This window comes from Dipodomys ordii, unplaced genomic scaffold (assembly GCF_000151885.1).
Source record: "Dipodomys ordii isolate 6190 unplaced genomic scaffold, Dord_2.0 Scaffold61, whole genome shotgun sequence".
In the NCBI taxonomy this organism is placed as follows: Eukaryota; Metazoa; Chordata; class Mammalia; order Rodentia; family Heteromyidae; genus Dipodomys; species Dipodomys ordii.
The window spans coordinates 2880162-2899849 of record NW_012267277.1 but is presented as its reverse complement, the minus strand read 5'-3'; the positions used below and the strand labels follow the sequence as shown (position 1 = coordinate 2899849).

Genomic DNA, 19688 nt, shown 5'->3' with positions numbered 1-19688 from the left:
AGAAATGAACCCTAAGAAATATATTCAAATGTTTTTTTCTTTCATGAGATTGTTTCTGTTTCTAACACATTTATCAGATTATTTCTTTGTTGCTTTGTATGTCCCTCCCCCACGGTATAACCCCTGCTTTCACTGTATTTGATGTCGGTATAATTTGTGGAGGGGAAGGGGGAAAACAAATCGTTTAAAGAAAACAAACTTTGGGGGGGGAGGGAGAGGAGGCAGGAGGAGGATGAGAAGGGATGGGAAGGGGAGACAAAGGAGGAGGCTACAATGCTTGATAAGATGTATTCATTATCTTGCCTGTGTAATTGTAACCCCTCTGTACAGTATTTTCACAATTAAAAAAAAAAAAGAAAGAAAGAAAGAAAATCTTTGCCTCCAAAATACTTCATACTTGCTGGATGCTAGTAACTCATGCCTATAATCCTAACTACTCCAGAGGCTGAGATATGAAGATCAAAGTTCAAAGACAGCCCTTACAGGCAAGTCTGTGAGACTCTTATCTCCACTTAACCATGAAAAGCTGGGAGTAGAGTTATGGCTCAAGTGGTAGAACACCAGTCGAGCACAAAAGCTCAGGCTCAACGCCCAGGCCTACTAGAGTTCAAATCCCAAGTCTGACCGAAAAAAAAAACAAACCCTTCAGACTCTTAGAAAATGTTTCATTTTGTTTGTTTGTTTTTTTAGTCTGTTTTCTGCTCAGCAGACTCCCAATAATTAGCACAGTGGGCCTTTCAAGGGTACGATGGGGATTTCCATTGTGTCTATGTTTGGGAGTCATGGAGAGGTCAAGCTCGCCATTTGGTTGGGAGAAATTCAGTGTCAGAAGCCTGAATGGTAAAAGGAGAGGCAATATGAGTATGGGCCCCCAGAATGCGTACTCAAATGAAAAATGAAAAAAATGTCTAGAAGGAGGTAACCCCATAAGTCTAAGCTTCTAGGCTGTTACAATCTGAGTTTTAAGTAAAGGCAGAGATTTAAAGTATCTGGTCAATAAAGCATCTTTACAAGTCATTGCACATGGGTATCTGACTATGAGATTTAGGTGGTCGCTGTGTCTTGTATTGGTTTTTGCATTTTGTTGTTTGTGATATTATTCTTGAAGACCTCTATGCCTATACTCATGCTGATGCCCTTTGACAAATATTCCCATACTCTCATTTTTTCCCAAGAAAAAACTGGTACTTCTTACTCTACCACCTCTTTCCCCCAGTAGGCTCTACAATCAGAACTGGCCTAGAACACAGGAGCAAATTCTAACCAATGTGTTGTCTGCCCCATCCTTTCCTGTCATACTAATACTATTAAGAGAGACTTCTCACAAACCAAAGCATAGTAAACAATGGTAGCGGGGCACACTAGTAGGGTTGTGGTAGTTAGTGAGGTCTGGGTGCCATTCTGATTGCCTTGGGAGGATTTAGAAGACTAAGCTTCATCAGAAATACTTGCTGGGACCACAGCATGGTTTGCCGAGAAGAGAGGAAAAGCATGATTGTCAGGCTCCTGCTGCAGAGTTTAACAGGTGTTGAGAGTGCACAGCAATTATGTGGGCTGACACAAGGCCTGCAAATCAAATCCAGCCCTCTTCTGTTATGAAAAATGAAGTTTTATTAGAACACAGCCATGCCCTTTTATTAATGATATGTTCATAACTGATTCACCACTTCACAGAGTTGGGTAATAGTCACAAAGATCTTTGGGGACTGCCAAGTAACTGGTTTACTATCTAGCCTCTACAGACAGTATTTGCCAACTCCTGGTCTAGACTTGGCAGAAGCTCATGCCTTTGAGAAACACAGATTTTAATAAGATTTAAAAACTACCTTGTCTGTATTGGGAGAAGGGAGAGATCTGATTTTTCAAAAGGCATGGGGATTTAATTTCCATCAGAAGATCTCATTAGTTCAAATGGAATCATCAGCTATGGTAAAAACAAAACAAAACCTACTGTACCATGTGTAATGCTACCTCATCTGGTAGCAGTAATATAAAAACATTGGTGTTTTGAAAAGTCTCGCACAATGTCATCTATTTCTCTCAATTGACATTTTCAGGTCCTCTTACACGCGCCTCCGTGATGTTAAAGATAGGTACTAACTAAATGTGTTTTGGAAGAAAAAATTGTTTTGGAAAACCTCAGCTTGCCTTGAGTCAAATGCTTTGTTATTTAGAAAAGGCTCCACCTCCTAAGGGTTTGAAAACCCTTGCCAATTCCTCTTTCCTTGGGCCGGTTAAATCCTATAACTCCAAACTTCTTGGCTTTCATAAATGGCAGGTCTGATTCATGCATGATTTATAAATTATAGCTAGGCCATTAAGATAGATCTCCCAGCTTTAGGTAGCCCATAATGGTGTTATATATTGTGGTTTTGAATTTCTGAAGAAGTAGTATGAGTAGTCTTTTATGGAAGACTTCTTTTTATTTTTCTTCTTTTTTTCTTGCTTTCTCCTTTTGGAGCTTTACCTTTTTTTAAATCTTAACTTCTAACTAGGGAGTAGTCAGGAAATCTCAGTGCTACCTCTCACTCTGTGACAATGGAGTTCGGTTGTGGGGCTTGAACTCTGGGCCTGGACGCTGTCCCTCAGCTCTTCAGCTCAAGGCTAGCATTCTACTACTTGAGCCACAGCGCCACTTCCAGCTTTTTTTTTTCTTTTTGCTTATGTGGTGCTGAGGAATCGAACCCAGAGCCTCATGCATGCAAGGCAAGCGCTCTACCACTGAGCCACCATCCCAGCCCCCAACAATGGATATTTTTACATAAAGGACATCTTCCTGATGTAGACAGATGGGTAGCTGGGTCTTGTGACAAGAAAGAAAGACCTGGAAACCTCACCTGTTACCATTGCCTTATTGGTGATTAATGGAAGACCATGAGGTTTTACAGATGCCATGACTTGGGAGTGATCTTTGTTCTTGGGAGGGCTGAAGCCTGTGTATAAGGCTGTCTTAAGAGAACACTGCATCTTAAGGAGGATTAGATTTTATTGTTTGTGTCACCTCCTGACAGCATCTCTATGGAACCTCCCATGGTCACAGAGACTAGGATTTGAAGGCTGTTTCCAGAAAAGCAAAAGCTAACGTGGAAAAAATCCAAGAGTCTGTTCCATCTGTGAGAATCTGCAGTGGTTCACGGAGAAGGAATAAAGCAATTAAGGCATGTCAGGGTTATGGAGAAGACTGTGTTCCAACCCATGAAATTTTGGTTTGAGGGAAAATGTGGGTGGGTTCTTTGAATTTTTGGAGCTTGAGCTTGAGGGGAAAAAAGAGATTGAGGGAGAAGAAGAGATTGCTTTCTTCTGTCTTCTTTTTCTTTCCTAAGTCTTAGAAAAACTATAAAAATGCAAGTTTCTGACCTATGTGTGCACGCATGTGCACACACACACACACACACACACACACACACACACATGCACACGTGCACAAGCCTGGTACTCCTTTTTTTTCATTATCATGAAAATACTGTACAGAGGGGTTACCATTACATGGGCAAGGTAATGAGTACATTTCTTATCAAGCATTGTTGCCTCCTCCTTTGTTTCCCCTTCCCATCCCTTCCCATCTCCTTCCTCCCACCCCCTCACCCCTGCTCGCCACACCCCCACCAAAGTTGTAAAGTTCATTTTTCGATATAACATCTTGTACATCTCATAGTTACAATGGGTCCGCCTGTATCCCTATTTAAACAATTTGTTTTTTCCCTTCCCCTCCACAAAGTATACCAACATCAAATACAGTGAAAACGGGTTATACTGTGGGAGGGACTGGTACTCTTCTTATATACAGTTTACCATCATCTGCTCACTAATCTAGCTATTGTAGTAAGCATTGTCCAGTGTCTGCAGGGCCTGCTCTGCAGAATCGATTCTCAGACAATTGCTGTTGGCCCATGTAAGTCTATAAGGATACACAGTCATACAGTAGTGATTTTGGTCTTTTCCAACCTTAACCAATTCTGCTTTAAAACAGGAAGCAGCCAGGCACTGATGACTCATGCTTGTAATCCTAGCTACTCAGGGTGTTGAAATCTAAGGATTGCGGTTCAAAGTCTGTCAGACTCTTTATCTCCAATTAACTAGCACGAAGCCAAAAGTAGAGATATGGCTCAGTGGTAGAGTGCCAATCTTGAGTGAAAAAAGCCAAGTGAGTGCAAGACCCTGAGTTCAGTCCCCAATACTGGCTCCAAGAAAACATAAAAATAAAACAAGAAACATTTAATATAATTTTATTGTTATTATTAAGAGTTATAATTTCATAAGCCAGGTATGGAGGACAAGAAGCATTTTTTAAGTTAAGAAAAAGTAATTGTGTGCCCCAGTGCCAATGGCTCACACCTGTAATCCTAGCTACTCTGGAGGCTGAGATCTGAGGATCTTGGTTTGAAGCCAGCCTGGGCAGGAAAGTCTGTAAGATTCTTATCTCCAACTAAGCATCAAAAAGCCAGAATCTGAGCTTTACCTTATGTGGTAGAGCACTAGCCCTGAGCAAAAAAGTTCAAGGACAGCCCCCAAGCCTTGAGTTTAAGCCCCAGGACTGGCACCAAAAAAAAAAATGTGTATGGGGGAGAGGGGGGAAGTGTATTTGAACTTAGCTTGCCTCCTCCCCCCATTTGAGCCAGTAGAAATTTCAAAGAATATAGAAAAGGTTATGGGAGTAGAGGAGGAGTAAACAAGTAAATCAACTTGCCTGGCCTGTTTTTTTTGTTGTTGTTGTTTTTAAGTACTCAGTAATATGATCATTTGTAATAAATAAGGTAGCACTACACTCTTTGGGAAATTCTAGTACTCTATGTCTTTAATTGTGGCTACTTTGTTCAGGACATGTAGGCAGCTCCATTCCAGCTAGAGAAACCTGATCAAATTTCCTGCCTTCCTATCTTATTTGTATTCCTGTGAAAAGCCCAACCAGTTGCTTTTAAACCAGTTTGACTGCTGGTTAAAGGTTAATAAGCTAGTAGTGAGAGGCATCCGGAGTAAATTGTCTCTAACACTCTCTGCTGCTCCTGGCCCAGGGTACTAGGCATCTTAGACCCCAGAAGCAGCCAATTTTGTAGTCTTTTCATACACAAAATTGTATTAATATCAACAGGGATACAGATGGATGCACTGTAATAAACGGTAACCACTTGAGAGAAGCCTTTATTGACTCTCCAGTAAATAATGCACATTTTAAAGGATCTAACTATGCATTTACATAATGTGCTATAATTTTTTTATTGTGTCAACTGCTCACACACCCATCCATAAGAGCTGTTTTTCTTCATCAAAAATTTGGATTCATCCCTTTCCTCCTGCATTCCATGAGCATCACGCCAGATTCTCAACAGTAGTTTGTCTGCTGTAGGATAGGATCTGGCCATCTCAAAGTACATTGAATGAATTTACTGCTTGATTGATTCAACCTCAGTGACTCTTTCTGAAATGTAACATTGAAAAGAAAAAATAATCTTAGGTACAGTGAGAACATCCAGTTCAAGAAATTCAAGATCAAGAAAATTAAGATCTAGAGAAGAAAGCAGAAAGTTAGACATGGAAGAAGTCTTAACACTGAGCTTCAATGAGCCCCATTGTCCAGTTGAAAAGGAATAACAGGTTTTCCAGAAAAATGACATATATTGAATAAGAATGAACAAGCCTTTATGATGTCTGTAACACAATTATTTTCTCCTTGAAGAAACTAAAGCTCAGGTTCTTGAGTGATTTGCATGAAGTTCCATAGTGAACTGCTGGCTGAATCAGAAACTCCCCAGCAAGAAAAAGGATGACCCTATAAATGCAGTTTCAGCAGTTGCCTAATTTGACACTACAAGCTTAGATGATTTCCTGGAATTAATTAAAAATTAATTGAGCCTAATAAATCAGTCATTATAGAATTACTTCCTTATAGTACCATATAGTCTGGGGTTTTATTGAACTATGTTGTAAGGAAAAAGTGAACAGCAAGTATTAGTAAAAAGAAAGTGTAAATTCAAATTGTTAATAATTTCCTGGTCAGCCTTCTGTTTGTTCCAATTGTGTTTTCTCCCTTTGGTAAAAGATGAGGAATTTGTCACCACTATTCTTTATTTAACTATCAGTCATCACTTTCTCTGAGCATCTGAGGCAATACCACTTCCTCCTCAAGATCAGACCATCAGTGCTTTTGACAATGAGGTGCCACCCTTTGTACTGCACAGGAATCAAAAGTTGTCTGTCATTTTGTTAAAGCTCAGTACATTCCCAGCCTACGTGGAGAAACCTAACTACTACATTCAAGGTTTTATATTAAGGTTTCTGGCTACCAATGAGGATGCCTGTATCCTATTAGATGAAAAAAAAAATCTCTTTAGTTTTTTTAAATGCCAGTAGCACCATTTCCAGAGTAAGCACTGGCCATTTTACTTTTTTAGCTTCTGGGTTTTAACTCAAAGACAATAATGGATTCCAAAATGTATTATTCATCATATGCAGTCTTAACATTTATCCATTTTTCAACAAGTTCCCTGACTCTTTAACAGGTAGAGAAACCAAGTTTTTCTTCACCATGTTTATGGTTACCTTCTTAATTTCTGTACCACTCATTTATTCAATCATTTATTGTGCAGTATTTATTGAGTAGCAGACAGTTCTGGGTATATGGCCACAAACAATTCAGTGGATATAAATGCTGTTTACTGATAAGGGAATGACCGAGAGAAGGGTCAGGTAACAAAAAATTCTGATTTTTAAGTCCATGCTCGTCAATTAATAGGCAAGTACTCTTTTTAACAGCCTTAGCTATGCATGTGGGATAGTGGTAAAAGAGATAGCCTGTCATACTTTGAATTCTCTTCAGCACTGTGAGTCAGTCATTCTTGTATTTGGAAAGTGTTATTCCCCAAAAATGTGGTCATTCCTGTATTTTTCTTAGTAGAAAAACTTTCAGTTTAAAGAATTAAACTAAAAACAAAAAAAAGATAAGGAAAGATTCATACACTTATCTCCCCTAAATTGAGAAAGTTTTGTCTGGCTATTGTTAAAAAATGCAAATTAGAATCATGGTGTGGCTTGGTTTGAGTGCTTCATTCCTGGACATGGGCTGTGTATATCCCCAGCCTTTCTATTATCTTTCCAATTCATGGCCAGAAATTATCTTAGATCCTGGCACTGTTGGCTCATGTCTGTAATCTTAGCAGCTCAGGAGGCTGAGATCTAAAGGTGGCAATTCAAAGCCAACCCAGGCAGGAATGACTATGAGACTTCTATCTCCAATTAACCACCCAGAAAAAGCCAGAAATGGAGTTGGAACTCAAGCGGAGCACTAGTCTTCAGCAAACACACTCAGGGACATTGCCCTGAGCTAAAGTTCCAGGACCAACACACACACAAAATTATTAGAAAAATTATTGTGCCATCTCATACAAGTTTTTAATATAATTTTATTATTATTAAGGTGTTATATGAAGGGGTTGCCGTTTTATAAGTGCAGAAATGAGTACATTTCTTCTCTTGAACAATGGTACCCCTTCATTCGTGTTCCCGCAGTTGCCCCTTCACACCCTGGTACAAGTTACACAGGTCATTTTCCAGATAGTGTATACTGAATAGCATGATCATATATGCTTTTGAATCTGATGTCATCTTTTTGTACAAATTATATTCATCAGGGATCAGGTGCAATAGTCTTTTATCAGGTTTTGTGGACCGAGGACTGACCTTTTCTCAGGGGTCACTGCCTACACAATTCATGGATTCCTCTGCTCTGACATTTATACATTTCTGAACTTGGCTTTGAAATGGCAAGCCAATTTAAAAAAATAAAAAAGGAGTGCAACATAAACCTTCATGTAAAGTGAAGCCCCCAAATTGTATGGGTTCATTAAGTGATCATTTACTACACACTTCAAAAAAATCCATCCGGAATTAGTCTCTAGAAATTTCCTTGAAAGGGGTATAAGAGCCTTAACAATGAATTATTGTCTGTGGATAGCTCTCAATGAAAGGGAATCCATATGTGCAAACTAGAATTTGTCAAATGTAATGTCAGTTAAATCAGGTCTAATCTACCAAATACATTTTTTATTGCTTGCTTCATTAAAAAGGCTCTTAAAGTAATGAATAATCTTCATCTTCACCAAGTATTATTAATGCCTTTATAACTCATGCCCACTGAAAATAGAAAGACAGCTTGAAACTCTACCCTAATCTAACCTCCATGTTTGTCTTAGATCCTATAGAAAGAGAATACATCAGACCTATCCAGTGTTAAATTCAGTCACATGAGCCATGCCCTGAATTGGGCCGGGAGAAGTTAAAAAGGAGGCTGAATATAGTTCAGCTGGACAAACAGGTCTTTCTCTCTCCGTAATCCTTGTCTTTTCTTTTCCTACAGCAAGTCCACACGCGACACCATCGACTCTCCATTTTCCAACATCACCCATTATCCAGCAGCCTGGGCCTTATTTCTCGCACCCAGCCATCCGCTACCACCCTCAGGAGACGCTGAAAGAGTTTGTCCAACTTGTCTGCCCTGATGCTGGTCAGCAGGCTGGACAGGTGGGGTTCCTCAATGTAAGGAAACCTCTTTATTTTTTAAAAAATTTCTTTAAAATCCTAACCGAATGTAAAAATAACAAGAGGAGACCTTATGACCATGTGACATTGTGCTCTAATGTCGTGCTGACTGACTGCAGGCAAATGTCATATTTATTCTAGATTGTGGGAAAGTTAACTTGCTCTAAGAATGATTGGCTGGAGTTTCAAAACAGTGTTTGTGTTAAGTTTTCAACTGTCAAGTTTATGGATATAAATCATCTTGAGGGTGAACCATATAACCTTAGTTTTGTGGGCTGATAATTCCACCTCCTGCATTCTAACCCCAGGACTCAAACAGTTAACAAAATAGAAAGACTAAATGATTTTAAATAATGGTTTGGGGTAGTGACAAGAGGTAGGGGGCAGAGGAGGACAGATGTTTCAGATCAACCAAGTTGATATATTTTTTTTAAATACAGTCTTCTAACACTTTAGATCAAGTTGACCAGTACTTGAACTCAAGATGCTAGAAGCATAGTTTATTATGGTTTGTTATTTCTGCAAGTAGTTATCTTTTCCACTTATCTTTGCATAAAACTCAACCATATTCAGTAACTTCAAATGATTGTTTTCTTTCTTTTCCTCAAACCAAATAATCACAATTTGAAAAAAGCATCCCAAATGTAAAAGTGATTTTTCAAAATCACAAGTTTTATTACAAATGTAGAACTAGATGTGTACACTGGATAGCCACATCTCAAGGTCAATAATAATAATAATAAATAACCATCAACATAAAGACAAATTTGGTTTTCCCTTTCTTGTAATAACTGTGCATGAAACCACAGATTAGCCATAATTATTGCTGCCCAGTTTGGGATATTATGTCACACTCTCTTATCACTGGCTTCTTCCTCTGCAGAAATACCTGATTCTGCATATCTGAGCCAGAACAGGCAGCTTTGACTAATGGCTGGTGATATGTTAGCAGATACATTTCTGTCTAGACAACAAATCAATATGGTGCCTTTTTTTTCCCAGTGTGCTTGTGTATTCATTTGCTTGGCTTATTCTAAAGCATTCACTTACAGACTTTTAGCCTACTCAGAAATAGCACACGGGCAAGTTTGCTGGCAGGAACTCACAGCATTCTGATTGTCAGACAAGATAGTCTTTGAGGAACAATGCTAAATATATCAGTGAATGCTGAGGGCAGAGCAAGACTACCTCTGCAGAATCATTAGGCTTATGCCTAAAGTCTGGGGCCCCAGAATCTCGTTTAGCAGAATTTTGATTTAGGATCCAGCTTACGTATGAGCTGTTTCTGTGAACAGTGTGTCACTGGAGTCTGGACATGCATTCAGAAGGGCCACTTTGGAAACCATGATATCACGTGAACTCATCACCCAAGTCAAGCATCTGCCTTCCAAACACCGAATTTTTTTTCATTTAATAGTTTTGACATCATCCTATATACCTGTGGGAAGTTCCTGGTTTTTGTATTTTGATCAAAATTTTATCGAGCTTGAGACAGGTCTCTTCATGGAGACCATTTTGGAAATTTTAAAAATAAAACATCTTAATCAGCTGGCATTTGGTTGTCTTAAAAAATCAAGTGACCAAATAAATCTGATTCTTGTGGCATATGTTCACCAAATTAGGTCAAAATTAAAAGTGATCTCTTCACCTAGCAGAATTATGAAATTAGCTAAATTCTAAAGTTTCAATGCCTGGTGGTATATAGTATGTGAAAAAAATATTTAGGTGCACTGAACACATTTTTTAAATGTTATATAAGGTTGAGTTTGAAAAATATATATATCAAATGTATATTTAGGAAACTATCTTAATTGTATAAATGTACATGGCTGAATAATACCTTCGTTCATAAACACTTAAATTTAAAATATTTAATAATTGTGATAATGAAAATAGCAATTAACACAGAACCAGGACATATCTGACAAAAGGTTACTTGGGTGACAATTCCAGAGTGGAGATGGACAAGTCACTTTATGGAGACAAATGTGAAAGAGGGCAATATAGTTTAGGACTCAGTGATTGTAGGCTCCTAAGCCCATCTGATGGGCTTATGAAAGAATTTAATCAGTAAAGAAACATCACAATTTACATAGCAGGTGCCTAATGCATCTTTCGTTTTCAGAAGCAGCTAATGACTGATGTCTTCTTTCTTCTTTCTCTTGTGTGTGTTTTGTTTCTTCCCCTCATTCTCACAGCCCAATGGGAGCAGTCAAGGCAAGGTGCACAACCCATTCCTTCCCACCCCAATGTTGCCCCCACCACCACCACCACCGATGGCCAGGCCTGTACCTCTGCCGGTGCCAGACACAAAGCCTCCAACCACATCAACAGAAGGAGGGGCAGCCTCCCCCACCTCACCAAGTAAGTATGGCTGAGACAAGGTGCTGGTCACTTATGGAGCTCTGTGCACTTGAATATACACCTAAGATTTGTCCCTCACTGAATAGCCTCTGGCAATACACACACACACACACACACACACACACACACACACACACGATGGTTGAAGTATGAATTTCCTAGCCCAAGCCAGAGTCAAGGTAAACATTCTCACTCCTAGCCACTGTAACTACACCATATGTAGAAATAGCTGACAGGGTGGAAATGATTGTATAACTGCATGCCCAAGTCTAAGATTAGCCAGGAACCAGTGGCTTATGTAATCCTAACTACTTAGGAGGCTGAGAATTGCAGTTCCAAGCCAGCCCAAGCAGGAACGTCTGTGAGTCTTATTTCCAATTAACCACCAAACAGCCGTAAGTGGAACTATAACTCAAGTGGTAGAGCACTAGCCTTGAGTGAAAAAGCTAAGGGACAGTGCCGAAGCCCTGTGTTCAAGCTCCAGTACCAAACAAAAAGAAAAGAAAAGAACTACAAATTAATATGTTTTATGTATTATTTAAGTAGCTTTGAATGTTATCCCCATGATCATCAAAGAACATCTACTTGAGCAAATTATTAGCAAAAATTTCTGAATTTTATTTTTATGTAGCCATGCCTTCCAGGAACTTGTAGTCCAAGAAAAAATATACTTGAGGGAAAAAAAAGTTATATACCTCACACATCCAATAGGGAAAAAGTGTTTAGATCTAAGTTGTTGACTCAAAAGTGCATGTGTTGATCACTGCCAGTGGCAAGGAGAGCCTGGCAGGCTAGAGTAGTTGCCCTGGCAGTGGCATCGCTGGGAAAAGGGAAATGAGGGCAGATTTGCATGGAAAGAGAGAAGAACTCTTGGCTCTTCTCTGAATAGTCTCGGAATATTTCATCAGAAAATATACAATTTCAAAACCTTTCTAGATAAAGGGAATGATTACTTGATGAACTAGAGAATAAACAATTCTCTAGATAGTCCTGATATCTTAAAGATGGCTGGGACTAGAAATAGCTTAAACACACAAATGTGGCTTTCATTAATGCCTAGAATAATGACAGGAAGAGTGATGGCTGCAGTTCCCAGGTGATGGATGTTCTAGCTGTGATAGATAGTGTGATGAGCACCTTTCCCTAATTGCTTTAAAGATGGGTTGACGTGTATGAAAGAATAGGAACTGTGACATGGTCCCAAGCAGAGCCTAACGGGGTCTCCTCTCAGAGGGATCAGGATAAGTGTTAAGGTCAAGAACTTGAACAGCAGAAATAGGAAGAGAGAGGAACGACATAGCATTAGGATTAGGCAACTACTTAGATAACTATGAAGAATGAAGATTTCTGGCCTCTTAGCTTTCTCACATTGGATATTAGAATCATAATACTACTGCAATAGGAGAAAAGGCCTAGGAAAGAGGAAAGATAAATCTCTGTTCAGATCGAGTTCATTGAATGTGATTCTGAGAAAGCTCCTGAATCCAAAATGCCCAAAATTTCTCATGGACATGCATCTATCTAATATTTGTGTCTTTGAATGTGTGCAGAAGTGGATGACATTGTATGAGAATTTAGTACCTTTAACAACAACCAAAAAAAAAGGGTTAGGGAAAAACCTGCCTGTCAGTAAAAGGAAGCTCAGTTCAGCACTTGTCAACAGGAAAAAATCCCCAGTATCACCCAGGTGTGGTAGTACATAGGCATCCAACATTCACAACACTTGGCAGGCAGAAGCAAAAGTATGAAAAGTTTGAGGCCAGCCGGGGTTACATAGCAAGCTTTCCAAGGGCAGTCTGGGCTACACAGAGGGACACCATCTTTAAAAAGAACAGAAAGACATGAGTGTCCAATGACAAGCTGAGCTTGACTTGTGGATCCTGGAAGCTCCACTGAGATAAACGGTTTCAGAGAAGAGGCTCAGTGGGTTTCCTTTTAGTGTGGATCTGCTAACAAGTCAGAGAAACAAAGTTATCAACTCTACCTATCAGCTATCAGCTTTCACATCTCTGCAACCACATTCTTACTGTGCCCTATACTCCATCAGGATACCATCTTCTTGTTCCTCTTCCTGCTGAATGTATGCAGGACACTGCCAGAGCCCTTTAAAGAGTATAGTAATAGCCACCTTACTACCAGTGTCTCATGCTTTGTAGTGAGCTTGCCAGTAATGAAGATGAAACTCTGAGAAGTGAAAATAGCATGGTATGGTTATTAAATCTAAAGAATGGAACAGAGGGACCTCAAATGCCCAGGTTTCCAGCCTGCTAGCCCTGTATGTCTTTCTCTGAAGCAGTTTCTTCATCTGTAATATGTAGATGATAATACCTACCTGACAGGACTCGAGGAAATCAGTCCCCAATTAGCAGCCCTACCAAACACATTGGAGCATTGTATTATCTGCCCAAATGCCTGCCCTAAAGTGTGTGTAGATTTGGCAGAAGTGACTCCACTACTAAATCAAATGTATGCCTTTGGTCCACAGTCCACTCCATGGACGACTGAAACAAATGCCCTGTACAGGAAGATCCCTGCTGTGTTAAATTATTATTGTTATTATTATTATTATCTTTAGTTGTACAAAGAAGTTGCCATTCCACAAAGCAATTCATGAATCCAGTGCATCTTGGTCAATGTCACCCCTTTTAACATTCTCACCCATCCCTCTCAACCCACCCCTTCCCTTGCTTTCCTTATTTTTGTAGGATATGCACTGCATTTTTTTACTACATTCCCCCCCATACACACCTTCTTCTCTTCACTCATCTGCCCCCTCCCCTTGACCCCTCCCTCACCCCTTTCAAGTTCTGGAGCATTTTGTCAGCACACTGAGAAGAAAGCAGGAGTAGCTCTTGGCAGAACTAGCTTATGTTAACTAGAGTAGTGATTAAAGATTTGAGGAGAAAAGGAGACCATCAGAAGAGATGAAATAGGTTTGATATGGGTAATTTGATGTCTACTGTTTGGATCATAGGATGCCAGGAACATAGACAATAGAGAATCTTCTACTGACGGAAGAGAAAAGGGTTTTGTCATCCTAAATATTGTCCATGTGGGTAGGCTTTTCAAGAAAGAATATGCTGGATTCACAGTGATACATTGCTTTCCAGAAACATACTGCTTATTACATTTTCTGCTAAGAGGACAGTGATAGGCTGGGGATGCTATGATTTGTAGCATTAGAGAAGCTTTTCAAATTAAAAATCTCAAAGCATACCAGTCTATGTTGGGAGGAGATTTAAGTCCCCTACTCCTCCATGACCCAACTTCTGAACCAGTTGATAAATAAAAATATAAGACAAACCAGGTGTCAACTCCCTTATCCGCTAGCAGGAATAAAAGCCCAGGCTCCCCGATTGCCTGTTAGGAGGAAGTGGGGAGACAGCTGTGCTGTGCTGTGCTATGTGCTGTGCTGTGCTGTGCTGTGCTGTGTGAGACAAAAGTCCAAGGCAACATTTTTAATATTCCCTTATAATGAAATGCAAATGGTTGTCAGCCTAGAGCAGACTACGTGTTTTTTAACTAAATCAATTGCCTTTGGCACTAATACTAAACTTTGCAGCTGTGGCCAGAAACACGGGTGTAATGCAAATGATAGGGGGAGATCTATAAAATAAATACATTTTAATAGGAAAAATCCTACCCCATGCCCTGAAAGTATGAGGAAGTGGAAGTGGAGAGGAAGTTGAATAACTTTCATGTTGTTGATGTGTTCAGAGACAGACTGGTCTCTGTAGACTGGGTATAGTGATAAACTTGAGGTTCAAGTGAGAGAAATTCCCATGGGCCTGTTCCCTTCTCATTGAATGCCTTTATGGGTTCCCATCTCTAGAGAAAAAAAAACCCTTCCTTCTTCCATCCTTCTTCCTTCCTTCCTTCCCTTTTCCTCTTCCTTTCCTTTTCATCCCTCCCTTTCTTCTTCCCTCTCTTCTTTCCTCCTTTCTCATCTCCCTCCTGCTTTTTTTCCTTCACTTCCTTTCATTTCCTTTCTTCCCCCCCCATCCTCACTTCCTTTCTTCTGCACACATTTGTTGAGCATCAGCTATGTGCCAAGCCCACTTCCAGGTTTTAACAGAAAAAATTAAAATCCTGACCTAGAGAGGCAAGAGGTAAGCCAATCAGAGCAGTAGTGTGAAGAGTAAGGAAAGCAAAGCCTAATAGAGGAGGGGGAGAACCTGTGGTCAGCCTTGTGAGAAGGAGAAGTTAGAGCAGGCCGTGGAGAGTGGGAGGGGGTAGAGGCAGAGACTGGCAAGTGGAGGAGCAGTTAGTACTGAGGCAGCCTGGCTGGCAGTTTGAGAAAAGTATGGCCAGTGAGAGGATGGAAGGAAGTAGGAAGTGCCATCAGGGGAGGTATTGAGGATGTGATTTGGCAGTGTTCATACCAAAGGACTTTCTAGGCCAGTGTAAGGACTTCCATGGCCTCCACATGAGACCAAGAACAGAAGATTCAGGCTGTCTAGCTTTGAACAGCAACATTGGCAGGCCCTGTTGAAAGTAGACTGCCAAGGGCAACCTTGAAAGCAGGGAGAGCAGTTATGAAGCTGTTCTGTTCAATAAATATAATGTGTCTGCTACCTGCCACACACTGTTTCAAGCCTGAGAATTACAAAAGTGGAAGAAAAAAAAACTGCCCTGGTGCAGCTTGTACTCTATCAGAAGGGGACAAGTGACAATCAAAATTTAAGTACATTAAGAAGTGAGGGATCTGCAGATACAATGTAGAAAGCTGAACTGAGAGGAGAGGGGGAGGGGAGGGGCAACCGGGAACTATCACCATCATCCAGGCTAGAATCTGAAGGCAAGGGCAGTGGGTGGTGAGAAAGAGACAGGATCCAGATACTTTTGGAAGGCAGAGCTAACAAACGTTGCCGATGTCTTTGATATGGGTTGAAAAAAGAGGAGATAAATCAATGATGACTACCTAGGTTTTTGACCTGAGCATCTGGAAGGATGGAATTGCCATTGACTGAGCTTAGGAATGGACAGGAGACTTTGTTCTGAGTTCAAGATGGAGAGCAAAAGCCTGCTTTAATCCACTTCTGCGTAAGTGATCTGCCAAGGTGCTAGGCTGTGAGCTTTTCTCCAGGCATCTTCTCATTCACTGGGAAGGTTTGCCTTTTCTTTTTTTTTCTCTTTCCTTCTTTTCTTTTCTTTCTTTCTTTCTCTCTTTCCTCCTTTTCTTTTCTTTCTTTCTTTCTTTTCGTTCTTTCCTTTCTTTCTTTCCTTCCTTCCTTCCTTCATCTCTCTCTCTCTTTCTTTCTTTCTTTCTTTCTTTCTTTCTTTCTTTCTTTCTTTCTTTCTTTCTTTCTTTCTTTCTTTCCTTTTGTCAATTGTGGGGCTTGAACTCTGGGCCTGGGTGCTGTCCCTCAGTTCTTCAGCATTCTACCACTTGAGGCACAGTACCACTTCTGGTTTTCTGAGTGGTTTATTGGAGATAAATCTTGTGGTCTCTCCTGCCCAGACTGGCTTTGAACTGCAGTCCTCAGATCTCAGCCTCCTGAGTAGCTAGGATTACAGGCATGAGCCACCAGCACCCAGCCAGGATTTCCTTTTCAAACATGGAATTTTTCCTAAGAGTCTTGAGTGCAACAACTCAAGGATAGGGGGAAAAAAATCTTTCATTATGTTTGGATCTATTTGTGGCATAGTAATTCAAAGTACACTGTTTGTTGTGTTACCGTAAGATCCAATTTTTGTGTAATCAGTTGGGACCAAGAATGTACTATAAAAATATACTTTTCTATATTATTTCTTTTTCTGAAGTGGAGATTGGCATTGTAGCAAAGAACTATAATGAAAAAAATACTTATGAATTATGATGGAAGATAAAGTATGCAAATTTTCTTTTTTAAAACCTTAATTTGAAAATGCATAAGAGGTCCATAAACAATCTTCCTTATGCCTTCCTAGCTATGAACTTTTGATTCTTTTAAAACTAGAATGCCACTAAAATGGAAGCCTATAATAACAAACTACCATCAGGAATATGAACCTGTTCACCAAGACCATAACAGTAATCTGTGACTGAGATAGAAATTTTCCAGGATAACTATTAATGTATGTTGGATACGTTTTGGTTAGCAAAGCTCTTCACAGATCTTCTTCTAAGTCTGACTGTGAGGTTGGAATTTTATAACAAGGAAACTGAGAAAGGAAAGTGCAAGTTACTTTCCCCATGGTTTATGGTGGGGACTCAAACACTGACTTCCCTCTTGTTCCAGCCACATGCTGGTCCTGGACAAATTAGGAAGTTGTGTGAGCAAATGTCTGCCTGCTCAGCCTGAAACAAAGTATTAAGCTCTTACTAACATGCTAGACACTACTAAGATTGTATATGCTTCATGCTGGTGGCTCACACCTGTAAATCCTAGCTACTCAGGAGGCTAAGATCTAAAGATCACAATTCGAAGCCAGCCTGGACAGAAAATGCTGTGAGACACTTATCTCCAATTGACCATCAAAAACCCGGTGATGGAGGTGTGGCTGTGATGGTAAAGTGCCAGCCTTAAGTAGAAAAGAGCCAAGCAAAAGTTCAAGACCTTGCGTTCAAACCTAAGTAGTGACAGCAAGAAAAAAAAAAGTATAGGTATTATCATCTCTCCTCCTCACATGAACCCAATGGCATCACTTTTACTCCGGTCTATCCTCTAGGGAAGCTAAGGCGTAGAGAGATGTCAACCAGGTGTTGTAAAGATGATTCCCACCCAACCCCCTTGGACCCAGAAGGCTTACATTTTACTACACCATGAGCATCTATCCTATAGCATAGCATCTTCAGTGAAAACCCTATGAGGAAATAGTTCCGTGGAGATATTAGTATATTTATACTGTAGTATGAATTGATTTGTGATCTATAAACAGTGTTATATCAGCAAAGAAAGAAAGCAAAAGGTTTGGGAGAAGACATGGAAACGGTTTCCTAAGTTTATATTGACAAACACTGCCATAATCTGAACTTTCAGTGAAAAGTTATTAAAGCAAAAGTGTATAGAAGGAAAGTGTCCCTGTGCTTGCTAATAGATGAAATAAATCGCATCATGCTGCTTGGAGAGGCAGCCTGCCTTATTTCTTAGTGATGTGGTTTGTGCCCAATCAAACAGATTAACCTGTGACATCCCTATCTGTGCATAGTTAAATATGTCACAAGGCCAAGGGAAGATTTCACTGGCTTCTCCCAGATGAGGAGAGACAGCAGGCTTCAGAAAGCCTTAATCTGATTTTCTAATCTGCCAGTAGAAACAGTGCTGGTGTTTGAACTCAGAACTTCCTACTTGCTAGGCAGGCACTCTATCACTTGAGCGCCAACATCTGCTCCACCTCTCCCTAAATTCTCTAATTTCAGAAAATATAGTCATAAAAGTTGTCAACAATCACTTGTTACTCTTAAATAAAGGTACATACATATTTTTAAAAGGACTCTTCTTTCCGAGAAGAAGCAGTAGATTCAGAGAAAAATGAGTTACTGGCTTCTTTCCTACCCCCATCTCCACTCGGCAATGTTGGATTTCAACCCTAAGGCCTCACAACACGCTTGCTGGGTGAGCATTCTAGCACTGAGCGGAGTCCTCAGCCTACAGGACCTTCTTCACAAAACACTTTTTACTACTGCTATCTGCACTCTTGATGTTATTTTTTTATCATTTAAGTTTAAATTTACTTTTTAAATTCCTTTTGGTAGACAGCTTTGAGTTTTTCTATTTTCATAGATTCTCATAAGTAACTCCACAGACAGGACACCATTCTAAAGAACTCCATCTTTCATACCCACTCATTCTTAGGTCATGCCTGATGCCACAAAGTCCAGGGAACTTAGTCTTACTCTGTTTCCAGGTAGGTGCCAGCACCTCTCCAATGTTGTTACCCCCACTGGGTTTTAGTTTTTTATATGCCTTTGAGTTACGGGATTATGGAGAAGACTGCAGTATTTCAGTCTATGATAAATGTGGCATTTCAGAAAAGGGAAAAGCATTATGCAACCAAGTATACTGAGACAATCATGTCATCTGGAAAGAAAAAAAGTTCCTACACAAAAATTAATTTCAGATGGACTTTTTTTTTAAAAAATAGCATAAAAAATGTTGCCACATAAAAATATAGGATATTTTTAAATAACAATGGAGAGAGGAAGACCTTTCTAAAGAATACAAAAACCAGCCAAGTACAGGTGTCTCACACCTATAATTTGGGAAGCTGAGATTGTTGGGAGGCAGATCTAGGCCAGTCCAGTGAACAAAAAAGTTGAAAAGATCCCTTCTCAGCCTTTGCCAGTGGCTCACGCCTGTAATTCTCAGAAGGCTGAGATCTGAGGATCTTGGTTCAAAGCTAGCCCAGGCAGGGATCTGTGAGATTCTTACCTCCGATTAAACACCAAAAACACCACACATGGAGCTATAGGTCAAATGGTGGAACACTAGCCTGAAGACATAAGCTCAGAAACAGAGCCCAAGTCCTGAATTCAAGCCCCGGTACCAGTTCAAAAAAGAAAACAAGAGAGTTCCCTTTTCAACAAAGAGCTGGATGCAGTGGTCTGCCTGTTATCCTAGCTACCAAGAAGCCTAATAGGTCACATTTCTACCCAGACAGGAAGTGAGACACTATCTCAAAAATAACCAGCAAAAATCAAGGCTGGAGGCATAGCTCATGGTAAGACTGCCTGCTTTACATCTGTGACAGACTGATAAATTCTACTCCTAAAAGTGCCAAGAATTAATACAAGAAAAAAAAAGCAAATACCATAAGCAAAGTCAAAAGATATAACATACAAAAAAAAATCTACAGCATATGTAACAACA

At 39.9% G+C, this 19688-nt stretch overlaps 1 protein-coding gene across 2 annotated transcripts in view; it reads left to right on the top strand.

Moving 5' to 3' along the window:
- Nfia (nuclear factor I/A) overlaps positions 1-19688 on the top strand; it is a 372020-nt gene that overhangs the window by 309790 nt on the left and 42542 nt on the right. For both annotated transcript variants that reach the window (XM_013022283.1, XM_013022282.1), the window contains exons 8-9: positions 8351-8529; positions 10731-10896. In XM_013022283.1, coding sequence (XP_012877737.1) covers positions 8351-8529; positions 10731-10896 — 345 coding nt within the window. The remainder of the gene's footprint in view (positions 1-8350; positions 8530-10730; positions 10897-19688) is intronic.